Source organism: Marmota monax, unplaced genomic scaffold, assembly GCF_021218885.2.
Source record: "Marmota monax isolate L192 unplaced genomic scaffold, Marmota_monax_Labrador192_F-V1.1 WCK01_AAM20220418_F8-fsc00056, whole genome shotgun sequence".
Taxonomy (NCBI): Eukaryota; Metazoa; Chordata; class Mammalia; order Rodentia; family Sciuridae; genus Marmota; species Marmota monax.
Window position 1 is genome coordinate 7,328,774 of NW_026695212.1, and position 16,312 is coordinate 7,345,085.

Genomic DNA, 16,312 nt, shown 5'->3' on the forward strand with positions numbered 1-16,312 from the left:
TGCCCACCAAGACAGGAAACGGAATGTTTGCTGAGACCAGCCCCATGATGCAATTAAATGGAAATATATCCAATTGAGCTGAATGTCAAGGAAGTCTTTTTTTTTTCTTCTCTTAAATTTAATGAATAGATCAACTATATTACGTATTTAGTCTTCCTGGGAGCAAAAGGGAATAGTGTAATATTTGTTGCTAAGGAGATTTAAAATTAGGTGTAGAGTAGGAATCAATATTTCCTGGATTAGACTAAAAAAAAGTACAGCTTCCCCTCCTCGTATTCATTTCTGTAATTCTGATTCCATCTCAGATGTTGCCAGGTGTGTGAGTGTTATTTGCTGTTGTAGATGTGTAGGTTGTTAAGGGCTGTGACTCCCGGGCTGCACACTGTCAATTGCTCTCATTTGGATCCAGTGGTTGCTACAGAAGCAGCCTCATTACTTGCCAGAGAGAGGCCCCTGGAAGGTGACCACTGCCCTAGACTGGCTCAGTAATCTCAGTCCCTTGCCCAGGTCCTCTTTTAAATTCAAATGAAAATGGTGACAATGGCCCTAACTTTATTATTACCATGTGTTCTATGAATGTGGGTAGAAATGTAGATTCTGGTAGTGTTTGCAGGCCCTTACTAAAAGTTTTCTGAAGGAGTGAAAAGTCAAAAATGAATTTCTCTCTTCAGGCATCAATGTGCATTGCACAGAATAATTTTAGTTTGAAAATGTTTTGTTTTCCTCTTGCTTTTCTTTATAGTGTAGATAAAATGATTCTTCTTCGATATCAAACCTCCTAAGTTACTGACCTCTGTTTCCCTCCCAGTGCACATCTACCTCACCTAACACAAATGTTGTTCCATTTCTTTCCTAGAGTAGCCATTTAGTTCCCTGATCCTGAATCAGAGCCTAATGCTGTCACTTTACAAGGGCACAAAGAAGCTTGGAAATCTTTGAATCCTTTTATTACTCTGCACATTCATCCTTGTGAAGTGTCCCTCTATTTCGATATTTCAAATCACCCCAGAAAAATTCCCAAGTTGGGTACAGAGTTATATAAATATAAATATTTTAGGCACAATAAGACTTGTTATACTATTAATGGAAATTTATGTTAGGTAGCAAGGTACTTTGACAAAAAAAGTATTTTTTTCTGCCAATGAATTGGTAAGATCACAAATATGACCTCTAATTAAAGGCTAATATCTCCAGTTTGTTTTATCAGGTAGCCATAAGAATTTCATATAAATGCTTTTATGATTTTTCCTAGAAAGGCTCTTAGAACTGAACCTTGATAAAGGCAATGCCCACTTCCTGACTCACTGAAATTTGTCATAATCAAAATAAGGCACACATACTGAGGATTAACTTGGTAGAGTATGTATGGCCTTTTATATTAAATGCAACTTTAGGTGACTTGAAATTTTCACTTCATTGACCTACTATAAAAATCTTTTGGAAAATTTTGCACTAAAAACCACTGCAATTTTGTTTTTGTTGCTGTTTGCTTTTTAATTAGCTATATATGATGTTGATAGAAGTTTTATGACAATGTTGGTATTAGATCCTTTGACCAAGAGCATAATCTGCCAACATAATCTTTTCATGGGAAAACTAAACATGACCTCTCCAGGAAAGCAGACCACTGGAAAGAAGACAAGGACCAGTGTGTGTCCATAAGCCAACACTACAGCGCAGGTAAGCATGTTCATGTTCCACACTGTGAATGCAGCAAAATAATCTCTAGTTACTACGGATGGAGTTTTGTGTGCTTTGTTTCCAGTCAGAATCCAGCTGAGATTCTTCTTAACACAAGGAATTCTCTCAACCCTGCAGCCTGAGCTTGTACTAAAGTCACAAGGCCCCTGATCTGGCTACTTGGGCTTGAATCTGTGGCAGGAGCAAGAGCAGAGAGCAACTCATTTAGTCAAAATGACAAAGCTCAGCTTTGTGCAGTCTGATGCATGAATCTGAAAAATTCCTCTTCTAGTACTTTATTTTTTCTTTTTTTCATGTTTATGATCAATGCATACTAAGCATGCACTCTACACAGAATTATTCCCGCTATCCTAATCCTGTTTTGACTTTTATTTATCCTAATAACATCTGAATCATACGTGGACTTCAAGATTCATGGGACAGCAGTGCAGCAAAGCTAGCCATGCTATATGCTCTCTCTAGTCCCTGCTCTTTATCCTGTCCAGCGAATATTACAGCAGGTAAGAAACACACAGCCAGAGGGATCTTTCTCTGCAAACACTTCCATGCCCATTTTACCAGTAATCCTGCCATACAGGTTGAATTGGTTTATGTAGAACAAGCCATGAACACTTTTGGGTGAAAAAATAGTATTATATAAAGCTTAATATTAAACATTATGAAAAAAATACATATTTACAGGAAAAACTACAAAATACAACTATGTACAATAATATCTGTTACCTTTAAATTACATAAATTCTTTAACATTCTCCAGATTAATAAATTATACATAGTATTGACAGAAATAGTTGGCACCTCTGCAGGGCAAGAAGCAAATTTTTTTAAAACAAAATCACACAGTGAAAAATTTTTATCCAGGAGATCTTCGGGTACATTCTTAATGCCTTGAATAGACTGCATCTGAAAGGGAGGACAAGGTGATTAGAGACCGCAGCAGTGGATGTCACTGTCGTTTTGTTTGTGAAAATGACAAGTCGGAAGACTAGTGGAAATGACTAAAGCTCAACATGGTTTAGGATGAGGATGGCCAGGTCACTCCATTTAGAAATAGATTATCAGATTTGGAAGGGGTGAGTGATGTTAGTCCATGCCCTCTGGCTTTACAGATAAAGTTACCGGCTCAGAGGGACAGAGTAACTCACTCAGGGCCACCCAGCTCATTAATGCTAGGTCTTTCCTCAACTAGGATCTAAATCTTAGCTTTCAAGATGGTGGTGATCTTATCCCATAGTTAGTTTCTTTTAGACATACCCAAGACTGTTCTAAAAAAAAAAAAATAGTCTCCAAAAGATCAAAGCAAGACAAAGGAACCTCTAAGATCCCCCAGAGCGTTCTCCATAATTTACTATACAGATAAATTAGGGGGTAATTATTCATAATACAAAAGAGTATCTGATTTACAAAGACTCCTCTAAATAGTAGGTCTCTATTTGTGCTTTACAGATTAACTATTCAACACATAGGCAAACTGGTTGGTATAGCAGGTACAGAGGACTCAATAAAAGAAACATTAAGACATTAAGAGGCATTGCCAACTTAAGGTCATTTGGAAATGAAGATAAGACAGGTCTGAAATAATGTTTGTCAAAGGAAAATTATCTGATTTTAGGTAGCTCTCAGTCCTCCTGGAGTGAAAGTTGCTGGTAGGTAAAAACAGATCTAACCAATATAATGCATGCTCACATTTGCAATCAGTCTGTGTGATAACTTAGGTCATTATTAATGATGGCCTAGAGTCGGACAAGGCATGAAGACCATTCTCTTAGCAATCAGTCATTGTTTGATCAAAGAAGTACTTGTAATTTTTTTTCTGCTAAATTTTTTATTTGGAAGTGTTACATGCTTATTCTAGAATACACATAAAAATAGAAGAGAAAAATCACATATTTTTCTATTGTTCAGAGAAATATATTTTACTACTGCATTTTCTCCTGGTCTTGCCCTTCACACTTTGTTTTTGTATTACATTCTGCATCTATTATTTAACTTATGCTATAGTTTCGATGTGGTTTGTCATCAAAAAGGTTCAAGTCTTGAAAGCTGGGTCCCCAGGGTAACAATTCTGAAAGGTGGAAGGACTAGTGGGGTCTAGAAGGAATGACCAGGTCCTCACTGTCCTGTGAAGGAATTGATGCTGGTCTCTCTGTGGGTTAGGTCTCACGGGAGTGGCTGAGTTCCTGCAAGAGTAGGCTGTTTTAAGCTTTGCTCCTCCCCAGCTTCTTGGTCCCTTTCTCATCATATAATGTCTTTCACCATCACATGTCCTGTCACTAGGTGATGACATTGCCCTGCTGTGATGCACCCATGAAGCCCCACCAGGGGCTGAACAGATGGAATCTGCCCAATCTTGGACTTGTAGCCTCAAGAATTAGGAGTGAAATAAAAATCATTTCTCTTCCTTTCCCTTATTTCTTTTCTTTCTTTCTTTCTCTCTCTCTCTCTCTTTTTTTTTTTGTGCTATGCTGAGAAGACTTGAGCATGCTAAGCATGTACTCCTTCACTGAACTACCTCCCTGGCCCAATCCTCTTTTCTTTTTAAAATACACAGTCTCAGATATTTTGCTATAGCAACACAAAATGGACTAAGACAACTTATTTGTAAGAATATCCATATTACTGTAATATATTCAAAAATAACATTCTTAAGCTAGGTGAGGTGGTATATACCTATAGTCATAGCTACTTAGGAGGCTGAAGAAAGAGAATTGCTTGAGCCCAAGAGCTGGAGGTCAGTGGGCAATGTAGTGAGATTTCATCTAAATATATCTCTATCTCTATCTATAAAATTCTTGACTTTTCTTTTTCTTTTGCGGTGCTGGAGATCAAACCAAGGGCCTCACCCATATTAGGCAAGTGTTCTATCACTAAGCTATGACCCAAGACTTTCTTTTTTTCCAATACTGGGGATTGAATCCAGGGGCACTTTATATCCCCAGCTACATTCCCAGACCTTTTTATTTTGGTTTTGAGACAAGGTCTCACTAAGTTGTTGAGGCTGACCTCAGACTTGCCATTCTCCTGCCTCAGTCTCCCAAGAATCTGGTTATAGGCATTCACCACCAGTCCAAACCTAAGTCCTTCATTCTTTTTGTTCTTTTCTTTTTGATGTTGATGGGCTTTGTTTTTTAATGCAGTGCTGAGGGTTGAACCCAGTGCCTCACACATGCTAGTCAAGCCCTTCATTCTTAATGCCAACGTCCTATTCTATGAAGTGATACACCATGGGTACTTATTCCTTGCTGTGGTTTCAATATGGTTTGCACCACCAAGGGTCCACTGTGATTGAAGGAGTGGTCTGCACGGTGGCAGTGTTAGGAAATACTGTGGTAGAACTTTTGGGATGTGGGGCCTAGCTTGGGGTCCTCAGACCTTTGGGAGTGTGCCCTTGGGAGGTAGTTCTCAGGGGACTCCTTCTTTTGAAAAGGTTGTTACAGTTGCCTAAGATGGCCCCACCCAGCTCTCTCACTTCCTAGCTTAAGATGTGACAGCTTGCTCTTGTCATGCACTCCTGTGACTGCCATCCACCATTTACCATGAGATCCTCCCAGAACTGAGCCATATCCTTGAAGCTCTCCAATGTGGGCTAACTAAATCCTTTGTCTTTACAAAGTTAGCTGCCTCAGGTATTTCATTGTGCTAATGCAAAGCTATCTAATGCAGTCCTTTGTTAAACAGTGTTTTCCACTCAAACTTTTAACTGTGAACAGATTTATGCAGAACGCTTTTTTTGAATTTAGGGTGGCAGGAAAAGTACTGTGTTACAAAATAAGAACATATTAAGGATTCTGATTACTTGATTGCCAAATTCTTCTCCAAACAATTTTACAACTTGAACTCTCAATTGTGATTTCAATGCATCCTTCTTAGGGGTGAGGCTCATTGCTAGAAAAAGGAATGTTAAGCTGATTCCTTAATAAAGTGCATCCTGGGCTAGGGAGATAGAAACTCTTCCTGGAATCGCTGCTCGAATGTGGGAGTACCCTCCTAACTGTGCCTCTTCTCCCTGTTGCCATTCTTTTCGGGGACTTTCTGGGTAAAATAAGAAATGGAAGAGCTTTAAGTGATTAATAATTTCCAGATTGACTAAATAGTGAAAAATGAATTTAAAAGCTAATGAACAAGATCCTACCTCTGTGATACTCTGGATTCACATTTTCGTAGATTGGAAACAGGGGGTTTTCTTGTTCACTCCGTAGCTTCCTTGCTCTGAGGACATCTCTTACACACTGATGTAGATATATGTATTGACACTATGGAAAAGCAGAAAACACATCAGAGGAGGGCCTATTCTCAAGCATAAAAAAGAGGAGGGGCTGTCACAAAACACTGACAGTGATAGGGTTCTGTATAGTTAGCAAATCTTTTGATCATCACCTGGGTACATAAAAGAGTGAATTTTTTTTTTTAACCACTGAAAAGAGAAGAATGGTAATGGGCAGGGGGTGTTTATTCATTTCTTTTACATGATGCAGATTGATACAGCATGTACTGTGAATACCTAGAACGAGGTCTAGGCAATTGATAATTTGAGAATTAAATAGATGAGAATTACATAGATGAATGAACGCCAAACATAAGCAATGTACTCTTCACAGTCATCTCATTTCATGATTTCAACAACTTTGTCAAGTATATAATCATCAATATAAACTGAGACTGAGAATTTCATTAACTTCTCTAAGGTCACGCAGCTCAGAAATGGGGCCCTAGGATTTGACCCAGGGGTATGGGCCTCCAACTTCATGTTTTCACTACATGGATTTTCTTATGATAAGATAATTTCACAGCATGCTTGTTTTTCAGGCAGGAATCTCAAAGATGCTGGCTGACTGCAGAGAATCCCAGAGGGTTACATAGTGAGAAGGACCCGCCTGTCAGTTATGTGGGAATTAACTACTTTAGAAACATAAACAAATATAGAAAAGTCGGTGCTTTGGAGCCTGAAGACACCTTAAAGTCTTGCACGGACACCAGTGTCTTAGCCACAGGCAGCCAATTTGTGCATGGAGCCCCTTCCTTACTAACAACTAAGCTCTCTGATGAGGGAGAGGATGTCTGTGTGGACTTCGTGCTTGGCCTAGGGCTCCCCTTAATGATGTGACAATTGCTCAGAGCCCAGGGAGTGAGAAGGATAAGAGGGGAGCACACAGAGGAGACTGGGTGTTTAGCCTCTATCAGATCCTGGCTGAACTGTGAGGCTTCTCAGCCTCTGTTTCTCCATCTAGAAAACAAGGAGCCCAAAGTCTCCCCACAGATAACATCTTTGTTTTGTTTTTTTCTTCCATTAAAGGGTATAAGCCCCAGTACCACCCCCCCCCCCAAAAAAAAGACCTGGTATTGATGTCTGTTACATGGATACTGAAAAATATTTCTGGATCGCATGTTTAAAGCAATAAGTGTAGTCAATAGTAATTAAAAGATTTGAGATACAAAATAGGGCTAAAAACAAAATCTCCTCTCACTAACAATTTTTCAAAACGGACCAGTACTTGTTGTTATGGATTGGTAGGCTTTGTCCCTTATTAGAAGCCAGTCTGGGCATCTCCTCATGGGACTTTATAATTTAGGTCTGGAATAATTAATACCTTGTGACATATTGGAAAACCAAATCAATCATAACTGAGGCCTGCACAAATATTAATAACTATTCTTTGCCTTTCAACTCACAGATCCTACTCATTTTTATGAGTGTTTTATGCCACATTGACCTTGAAAATTTAGGAAGAGAACTATTCTGAGAATTGTTGTTGGAACAAGACAGACTTTTTGCTGTTTTAAAATTATAGACTGACATCTCATTGTGTCCTCTTACGCAAAACATAATTCCTATTTTTAATTCTACTGGGAGAGTAAATTATTTTGGGACCTTAGAGCTAAACTGTGAATGAACTCTATTATATCTATGCCATGGCCTATTAATAAATTCTTCAGCAATGGTCCACTGTGGGCTTTGAAACTAGTTAATATCCATTTATTTGCCTTGTCTTAAATATAAATTCTTTTCCCAATAGAGTGTCCCTTTGGAAATGATTACTACGGAAACCGTCAGATTTTTAATGTGCTTCTCATTTTATTCTTAATGAAAAGTAAAAAAATTCTAATAGATGAACCTCAAATCATGAAAAATTATGTCACGTTAATTGGCAAAGTCTTGGGTTGGCGTTAACACATTCAGTTCCATTCAATTTTACCAGTATTTGTAGTATTGGATAGTATTTATAGTATTATATGTCTGACCTTTCATGGTCCCTGAGTGCATAGTTTAGCAGAAGGGCAGCCATGTGAACAAATAACCTAGAAGATGATAAACATAAAACAGAATTGTGTGAAAAGTTTCATATAGAAGAGGAAGCCCTTGAGTTTCCTTTTGGGGGAGGAAAGTATCAAGCTAGAGAGAAAAGGTGACATTAGTAAGAATTTGAACCAAATAGGGCATTCCAAGTGATGAAATAATATGAAAGTGCATATATATTCTGGAAACAAAATTCTGGTATGGGTGAGCTGTAGATTACATGGGTCATGCAACCTCCAGGACAGTCCCCAAATGGAATCTAGGAGCTTTAATCCTGTAACAGCCCTGTGTTTCTTTCTCATGAGAAGCTGATATGAATGTTCTTTAACAAGTTATTGCTCTATCTGAGTATCTCTCTCAGAGTCAGGCTGCAAATTTGCCCCAAGGCAGGCTGAAAGGAGGAACACATTTACAACTCCCCTGTCTAATACCTATTTGTTTAGAAATCCTGTCCGATATATTCATCAATAATTGTGACAATCTGCATTCCTTTACATCCCAAATTTCCAGTATATAAGAATGTCAAGGTTAACTGTCACCATGGACCCAGAAAAATAACACAAGGGCTCAGAATGTCCTTTCTCCTTTGTGGAACCGTTGACCTCCCTGGAGCTCACTGTGGATTAAATCCTTCTGCACCCATTTCCATTTCCAAGTAAGTCAGCCCAGTTTGGGGACCGGGGATTCAGAGACTATAGAAAATGTTCCACTTTTGCAGAGGCTTCAAGCAAAACAGAAATTATTGAATATTGTTGGGATTTTGTTTGACCAGGCAAAAAGGGAGAAAGAAAATTCCTATCTTACTGCAATGTTTATTTCATCGTCATTGAAAGAAAGAAAGTTCATTCTGGCCCAGGGAGGAAAAACTTCCTTAATTTTAACAGAACTTGGTATTGATGTCTGTTACATTAACATCATGTAGAATAGATGGGTAGACATGAAGCTGGAGAAGTAAGCCAGGGCCGTGTTATAAAGAAGTTTGTGCATAAGGATAATAATTTTAAGTTCAATTTACAAGCAATGGGAACTTCTCAGGATTTTTACACAGGAGTTGACAAGGTCCCCAGGGAACTTTGATAGTGGCAGTGGTAATGAAGAGCTGTTAAGGGAGAAGCTGGACGTAGGAGCCCCATTTGGAGGTAACAGACTACCACAATAGGTCCACCCAGAGTTAACAATGGTTTGAGCAAGGGGTAGCAGTAGGGGAGGGACTAGAACAAAGAGAAAGATCTTGGGTGGAACTGACAGGGCTTCCTGACCGCCTGGATGTGGGAACTGGAGGAAAAGAAGTCTGCTCCCTGGCTTGGGCAGACACATGGGTGGCAACACTATTAATGGCATTTGGAAGGTACAAGAGCAGGAATGCTGCTCTGTTGTTTCTGTTGTCATTTTCAAGGAAAGATAATGAGTTTGGTATTAGCATTTTGAGTTTGAGGTGGCTATAAGGCCTCCAGGTGGAACTGTCTGATAGGCAGGTCCTTAAGTGAGTGCCAGGGAAGGAGCATTAGATTTGGGAGAAAGGAGCACATGTGTGGTTCTTGAAGCCTCAAAATGAACGACATCACAAAGAATGAAGATTGAGAGAAACAGAGCCATGCTTTGAGAACCGAACTATGAGGAACCCAAATAGTGAGAAGACCAGTTAAGAAGCAAAGCCACAGAATCATCAGAGAGGTGAGAGGAGGAGAGAACCAGGAAAGGAAGGCATTGTTTCTGAGGAGTAGGAGGAGGAACTTTGGCACATTGCAGCTACCTCTGCTCTGAAAATCAGCCAGTGGCATTTGTGATAGATTTCCTGAATGTGGCCCAAGAAGACAGTAACTAGGAAGCCTGAAAACACACACACACACACTCACACAGCGCTCTCAGATTACTTAAAATGTAAAACATGATAGCTTCTTTGCCCCCAGATTACAAGTTAATTATGGTCAGAGTTTGTGGAAGCAACAATAAACTAATAATGAAATACTGAGGCTGACTTTTTAGCAAACCAATTGTGGTATATTTGCTCACTCATTGAATAGATTTAAAAAAAAAGATGATATAGAGAAGGAAAACAAGTTCCTACCTTCTTGGATCACGTAGTCTTGAGAAAAACACTGAATGATAACAATTCTGACACAGGAAGATATAATTTTTCAACTCTTAATGAATTAGACAGTGATCATAAGTGGCTGCTAAAGCCATTAAGCAAAAGGTTAAGGGGACCCTGATGATGAATGGCTCAGCCCATGGCCCAGGAACCCACTGTTAGTTTAGACTGTGCCACAGCGAGACACAGGCAAGATGATCTACCCGGTCACCTGGGGCAACAGCAAGTGCTCACATCATCCTCAAAGCAGGTGATTTAACAACCAGCTGGTGAAAAATCACAAGGAACAAACACAATACCCATGAAGCAACTAGCCACATCCAGAATGTGGGAAATCTACGGAACAAATGAGCTGGTTTCCTGATGGCTAAATGTCATGGAAAAGACATAGGAGGGAGGATTATCATAGATTAAAGAACGATTTTAAAGAAACTACAACCAAATAAAATGTGTGGACTTTATTTGGATTTTAATGAAAATCAGCTAGTATTATTTTTTTTACAAGAAATAATTTTTCTAAAAGATAATTATGGACATTTAAGTGTTGATGAGATGAAATTTAGAATTATAGTCCAAATCATTAGGTATAATAAATGCAGTGGTGGTCATATATGATAAGCAGGATTTGCTTTAAACTATTTTAAAGGGGACAGAGTAGGGGAACAGTGTATGTAGGATATAGATGAGAAAATAACACAGAATTCTGATAATTGTAGAAGTTTGGGATTTGGGCACATGAAACCTCCTTATACTATTTCTCTAGTTTTGTGGACATTATTTTTTTCAGTGCCAGAGATCCAATCCAGTGCCTTGTGCATACCAAGCAAGTATTCTATTGATGATCTACACCCCAGCCCAGTTCTGTGTAATTTTGAACAATATCATAATATTCAAGATACAGTGGATAGATTATTCTCCAGCTTAGACAGTCAGAGATCAGGGAAATGGGTGCAGCCTGCAGAAGGCAATGACGTCAGTATTTTGCTGAATAACGACATAATGAGAGTTCTGCTGGACATTAAAATGTGCTGTGTTAGAAAAGAATTCAGGGGACACAGTGGTTTGGGGAATAGTGGGCTAATGAAGCCCACAGGGACTCTCTGCTGCAGGATCCCCCCGTTTTTTTAAGCGCTGCTGCCTGTGTGGTTTCCATGTTTACTATGACTTAAGAGGAGAGATAGTAGCATGTAGACAGAACTTTTTATCCATGGATATGTTTTTTTTTTTTTCTTTTTTACAAAGAGAATTTTTGCAGAGATACTTGAGGAAAAACTTGGGAAACCCAAGAGTAAGAGAACTTGAGCCTGGGAAGTTGCTCATGTCGGAGAAAGACATGCTTGGTATATGGGGTGGGGGTTGGGGGGCAAACTGCTAACCCTGAGGCTGTGGCTTGATACTCAAGGGCCCAGGATTTTCTAGAACAGGGTCCAAGCCAGAGTGGTAGCCTCATATCTATGGGCTTTGTGCAAAGCTCATAAGCATCTGGACCTCAATTTTCTAGGCTGGAAATGGAATGTAATATCTTTTTTACTTGGTATTATGAAAATTTAATGGGATAACATATTCAAAAGTAATCTGCAAATGTCAAAATGCTTACAAATAGAAGCATTTAGCAAGGTACATAGAGTCCCTTGGTGTCTCTAGAGATGCAGGTGCAGGTAGAGCTGGTCAGGTGGGTGGGTAGAGAAGAGACTGGAATCTTATTCCTCTTCACTAATGAAGTTCTTGTGCTCATACCAGCCTATCTGAACATGAGTTCCAAGATGGGTTGGCCTAGCCTTTTCCCCTATGTATAATGCACTGTTTTTTAAAATAATCATCTTTCTTCCTACCCACTGAAATTAATTCTTTTCTGAGCAGAGCAACCATCTCAGTAAAAATAAGGGCATACGTTATCCTCAAGGTCACTGAGATCTGTTACAAAATAACAAGTCTTGGAAAATGTCTATGTTCAGTTCTCTTTCTCTTCCTCATGTGTCATAGTTATTTCCCTTTGTCAGAGGAAAGCCCTGGACGTTTTAGGGGGCAGGAGAAGGGTGCACTGTATCCTTCAGCCTGTAATTCTTACCTCAGTCTGGACCATGTGAACCCTGTGAAGTCTTAGGTCATGCACGGCTCCATAAATGTCCACGGAGTCTTTGGAGTCTAACTGCTGAAGGATTCGGTCCAACGCAATAAAGGTTCCAGTCCTACCCACACCAGCACTAGAAGAGATGTGCAGGAAGATTCAGCCTTTTTATTAAATTGGCTTTTCAAGATTGAACCCAGAGACTCTGGCCCAACCTTTCTTTTCTCTTCCAAGACATGGGAGAATATAGGAATATTTCTTTTTTTCAGAGAAACATTACCTAGAGTCTCAGTATTCCATCTCTTTTTTCCCTTCCTCCTCCTCCATTTTCCTTACCCCATCAAGGGTAAGTACCATTCTGCATTTGCTGTGTATCATGTCCATGTTAGTTTTTATACTTTTCCTACATATATGTAGATCCATAAATAATATCTTTTATATGTTTCAAAAATTTTACTAAAATGCTAACACATTTTATGTATCCTTTGTCAACTTTTCTACTCAATATTGTGTTTTGAGTTTTGTCCATGTTGTTATACGTAGATCTAATTTCATTTAATCATTCTATAAGAATTCATAAGCCATTGATGATCCATTCCTTATAGGTAGACAATTTTAGTTTAGAGATCATTTTTAGTTTTTCTCTATCAAAAAGTCCGTTGCAATGGACATCTTTGTGCACACAGGTGGCGACTAATCAAGGGCCGATGCTAGAAGAATAACTGCTGGGTTGGTTATAGGGTATCAACACTTGCAGCTTTGCCAGGGATTGCCAAATTGCTCCCCAAAGTGGTTGTTTAATCTGGGAATTTTCGATTCTGTGCAAGTTGCTGATGACAAGATGAAATTATTCTCATCAACTCAGACAAAATTAGAGTTGGGAAGTTATGAGGGGGAGAATTCCTGCCTGCCCATTAGAACTTTCTAAGTCCCTACAAGAATTTCCTTTTTGTTGACATGCACCTGATGCTCTGCCTACCTTTCAGGTATGCACCGATTTTGTAACAAGGTTTTTCATATTCTTTAAGCCCGCAGCAATTCAGATATGAAGCTCTGGACAGGACACCAGCACTTCCACCAAATGCTGATACCAACGCTTGCTCAGGTCTCCAAGACCAATGAACTTTGTGTCCAAGTAGCATATATAAATCTCTCTCTCTTGCTTTAAAACTTTCCCTTGCCTCAACCTCTTTGAACACACCCATTGTTTACTATGCTACATTTCCCATGGCAATGTTGCGCTGTTCCCAGATAAAGATTATTATTCTTTGGAGAATTTCCCTTTGGTTATTATGTAGGTTGACAATCAGATAAACAAGAACAATTCTCCAGTGATTCTGGATGAAATGCCTGTCATTCTTTGGAAAGCAGGAAGTCCTTGAGTGCCTCACATTCCCATTAAAAGTGTTGGCATTCCAATAATATATAAACTCATGGCTCCTGGGGTGTTGTGCTGATTGGGAGAAAATTAGTGCACTTGACATTTCTCTTACTGTAGCAATTCCCCGGCTCTTTATTTATTAGTGCCATTCAGTTAGGGCTATCAAAGTGTTGTTGCAAACATTAATTAGCTAAACACCAGGCTCCCCAGAGAGAGACGGGGAGAGAGAGAGAGAGAGAAAGAAAGAGAGAGAGAGAGCGTGCGAGAGAGCGCGCTTGTTAAGTTGATTTTATGGACAGACTATATGAAGCAAAGAGAAATGAAGATAGAACAGAAATTTAAGAGCAAAACTGGGTCTGCAGATAGCAAGTGCTATGCTGGGGCTGGAAGGTTTGTGTCTCCTAAGCTGGTGCTTAGGCCCTGAGGGCTCCACCCTTATTGATGAGATTAGTCTCTTATAAAAGGGCTGCAGGACAATAGCTAGGTCTTTTTGCCTTTCTGTTCCTTCCTGTGAGGACAAATCCTGTCTTCCTTCCTGGAAGACACAACAGGGAGGTACTGTCTTGGAATCAGACTGGACCCTCCAAAAATACTGAATCTGTCAGCACCTTGATCTTGGACTTCCCAGCCTCCTGAGCTGCAATAAGTAAATTTCTATTGTTTATAAGTTACTCACGTCTGTGGTGGTTTGTTACAGCAGCATCAATAAAGACATGCTACCAGAAAGGGATGGAGCCCAGATCAGGGCTGTTGAAGGATCGGTGAGGTTAGTACAGGTGGAGGAGAGAAAGGAAGCCACTCCAAGGATTGAGGATGGTAGGAGGCAAGGATAAGTGTGTACAGTTGCCTTCTGGCTGGAGTGGGAAGGGAGTTCTTGAGAACTCTGAAGGTGAGATGGACCTTGGGAAGGGCATGGAAATCACTTAAGGGTTTTGCATTTCATACAGTAGGGAAAGGAACAAGAGGGAAAGAGAAGGAGAGAGAAGGATAGAAAGTGAGGGGGAGAGAGGTGGGAGGTGAAGAAAATGGAAAAGGAGAAGTCAGTGAAGAGGAATGAGGTTGGGGAGCAGGAGGAAGAAGGACGTAAGAAATCCTCCCGGGGCTGGATAGGTTGGCTGGCTCAGACAAACCTTCCACCCACCACATTCCCCATGTTTGTGCCCTTTTTCAGACTCTGGGCCCCAGTCCTTTTAGGGATGCCATTTGACTGTCTCCTAGGTTGCCACATACCTGCAGTGCACCACGGTGGGCCCAGCACCTGGAGTCCTATTGATGTAGTCCCTGACAGTTCTCACAAACTGGATCAGGGACTGGGTGGTCTCTGGGACTCCGTGGTCTGGCCACACTGTATAGTGAAAGTGACGGATGAGTCTGTTTGCATCAAGCTGCTCCTCCTATAAGAGCAGAGAGCAGGATAATAAGAGGAATGGTCCACTGCAGACTCAAATTTGACAACTGTGCCATGTGAGAACATCTATGGGCTGAAACTATAGCTAAAGAGGAACCCACAAAAGTAAGATTCACAGATCTCCATCTTTCCAAGTGGAGTGATTGAATGAAGTGAAGCAAACTAACATACACTGCATATCTTAAACTCCCTGATGGTCCACTCAGGCAGCACGGACTCTGAGAGCATCTGCAGGATGAGGTCCCCGTAGTAGAGGGAGTCCTGATCTGCTGGCCAGTAATGATCACACTTTACCTAGAAGAAGACAGACAGGAAAAAAGTGAGTTGGGAAACAACTCCCGTGAGAAACTGGACTTTCCCTCCTCTAAATGCCTTTCTGAGTTAGGATCTAAAACAATTGGAGCAATTAACCTGCTCAAGGTCAGTACTGAAGATGGGCGACTGCTCCAAGGGACAGGGAGACATTGCACAAGGAGCTCCCCACCCCACCTGGATTCCTTTACCTCTCCAGCACAGTGTTTTGTGGCTCGAGGTTTTTTTTCTTATTATCGATTTCTTCAGCATTCCAGTCCCACTAGCAGATAAACCAGGACTTACAATTTATTTACTGTTCTTTTTGAAGAATGATCCAGTCAAGCAGGGGAAGGCATTGTCTTCCTGGCTCTGTTTTGTTCATATTTTTATCAGTTTTCTAGCTTGGGCCATATGCCAAGAGATCTTTGAGAAGTCAGAATTGTTAGCTAAGCTTGTCTTTTCATATGCAAAGAAAGGAGAGAGGGGACTGTGGACACTATTTATATTTATTTTTGCATTTTGTCTGGGAGTATTTATACATTTATTTGTAAATGGATGTTTTATAAGTTATGTGTATTTGTTAGGACTATGTATTTGTGTATGTAGATATGTATATTGAGTACTGTGTACATGGCTTTTATTTTAGTAATTATGATAAGGCATCCCAGGTGTGAAGATAGAATAAATTTCTAGGTTTTACATACAAACATATTTATATGGTTACATACATATTTTAGTTGTCCCATTAACCATATAGTTAATATGTGTCTCTATATTAAACTAAGCTAGTTTTGCTGAGGACATACATGTCTCACTGCAGCATGAATGACCTAAGAGACATTTGGAAATCCAATGTGTATTTATTAAGTACTTCATATGTGATTTCTCTTTTGATCCTAAAATTAACCATATAAAGTAGAGGAATCTAAGTGCTGTATAAGAGGTTTGCATGATTTGTCCAGATACTTTTTGCTTTGCCTCTGCTGACACAGCCTACTTCTTTCTTGAGAGCAGGGACAGGCCCCTTGACTCTTGCAGTCTCTCTTCCCTAGCTGTGCTCCGAAGGATGGAGC

The 16,312-nt window shown here is 39.9% G+C and overlaps 1 protein-coding gene across 4 annotated transcripts in view; it reads right to left on the reverse strand.

Annotated features, from left to right (window-relative positions):
* Nucleotides 1-930: 930 nt before the first annotated feature.
* Ptprb (protein tyrosine phosphatase receptor type B) overlaps nt 931-16,312 on the reverse strand; it is a 115,947-nt gene continuing 100,565 nt past the window's right edge. For 2 of the 4 annotated variants that reach the window (XM_046430753.2, XM_046430754.2), the window contains 5 exons: nt 15,117-15,239; nt 14,768-14,931; nt 12,157-12,292; nt 5,834-5,954; nt 931-2,604 (listed from right to left, as the gene is read on the reverse strand). In XM_046430753.2, coding sequence (XP_046286709.1) covers nt 2,582-2,604; nt 5,834-5,954; nt 12,157-12,292; nt 14,768-14,931; nt 15,117-15,239 — 567 coding nt within the window. In that variant the 3' untranslated portion in view covers nt 931-2,581. Of the gene's footprint in view, nt 2,605-2,627; nt 5,734-5,833; nt 5,955-12,156; nt 12,293-14,767; nt 14,932-15,116; nt 15,240-16,312 lie in introns of those variants that run through there. The other 2 variants (XM_058574636.1, XM_058574637.1) reach the window with 2 other exon arrangements.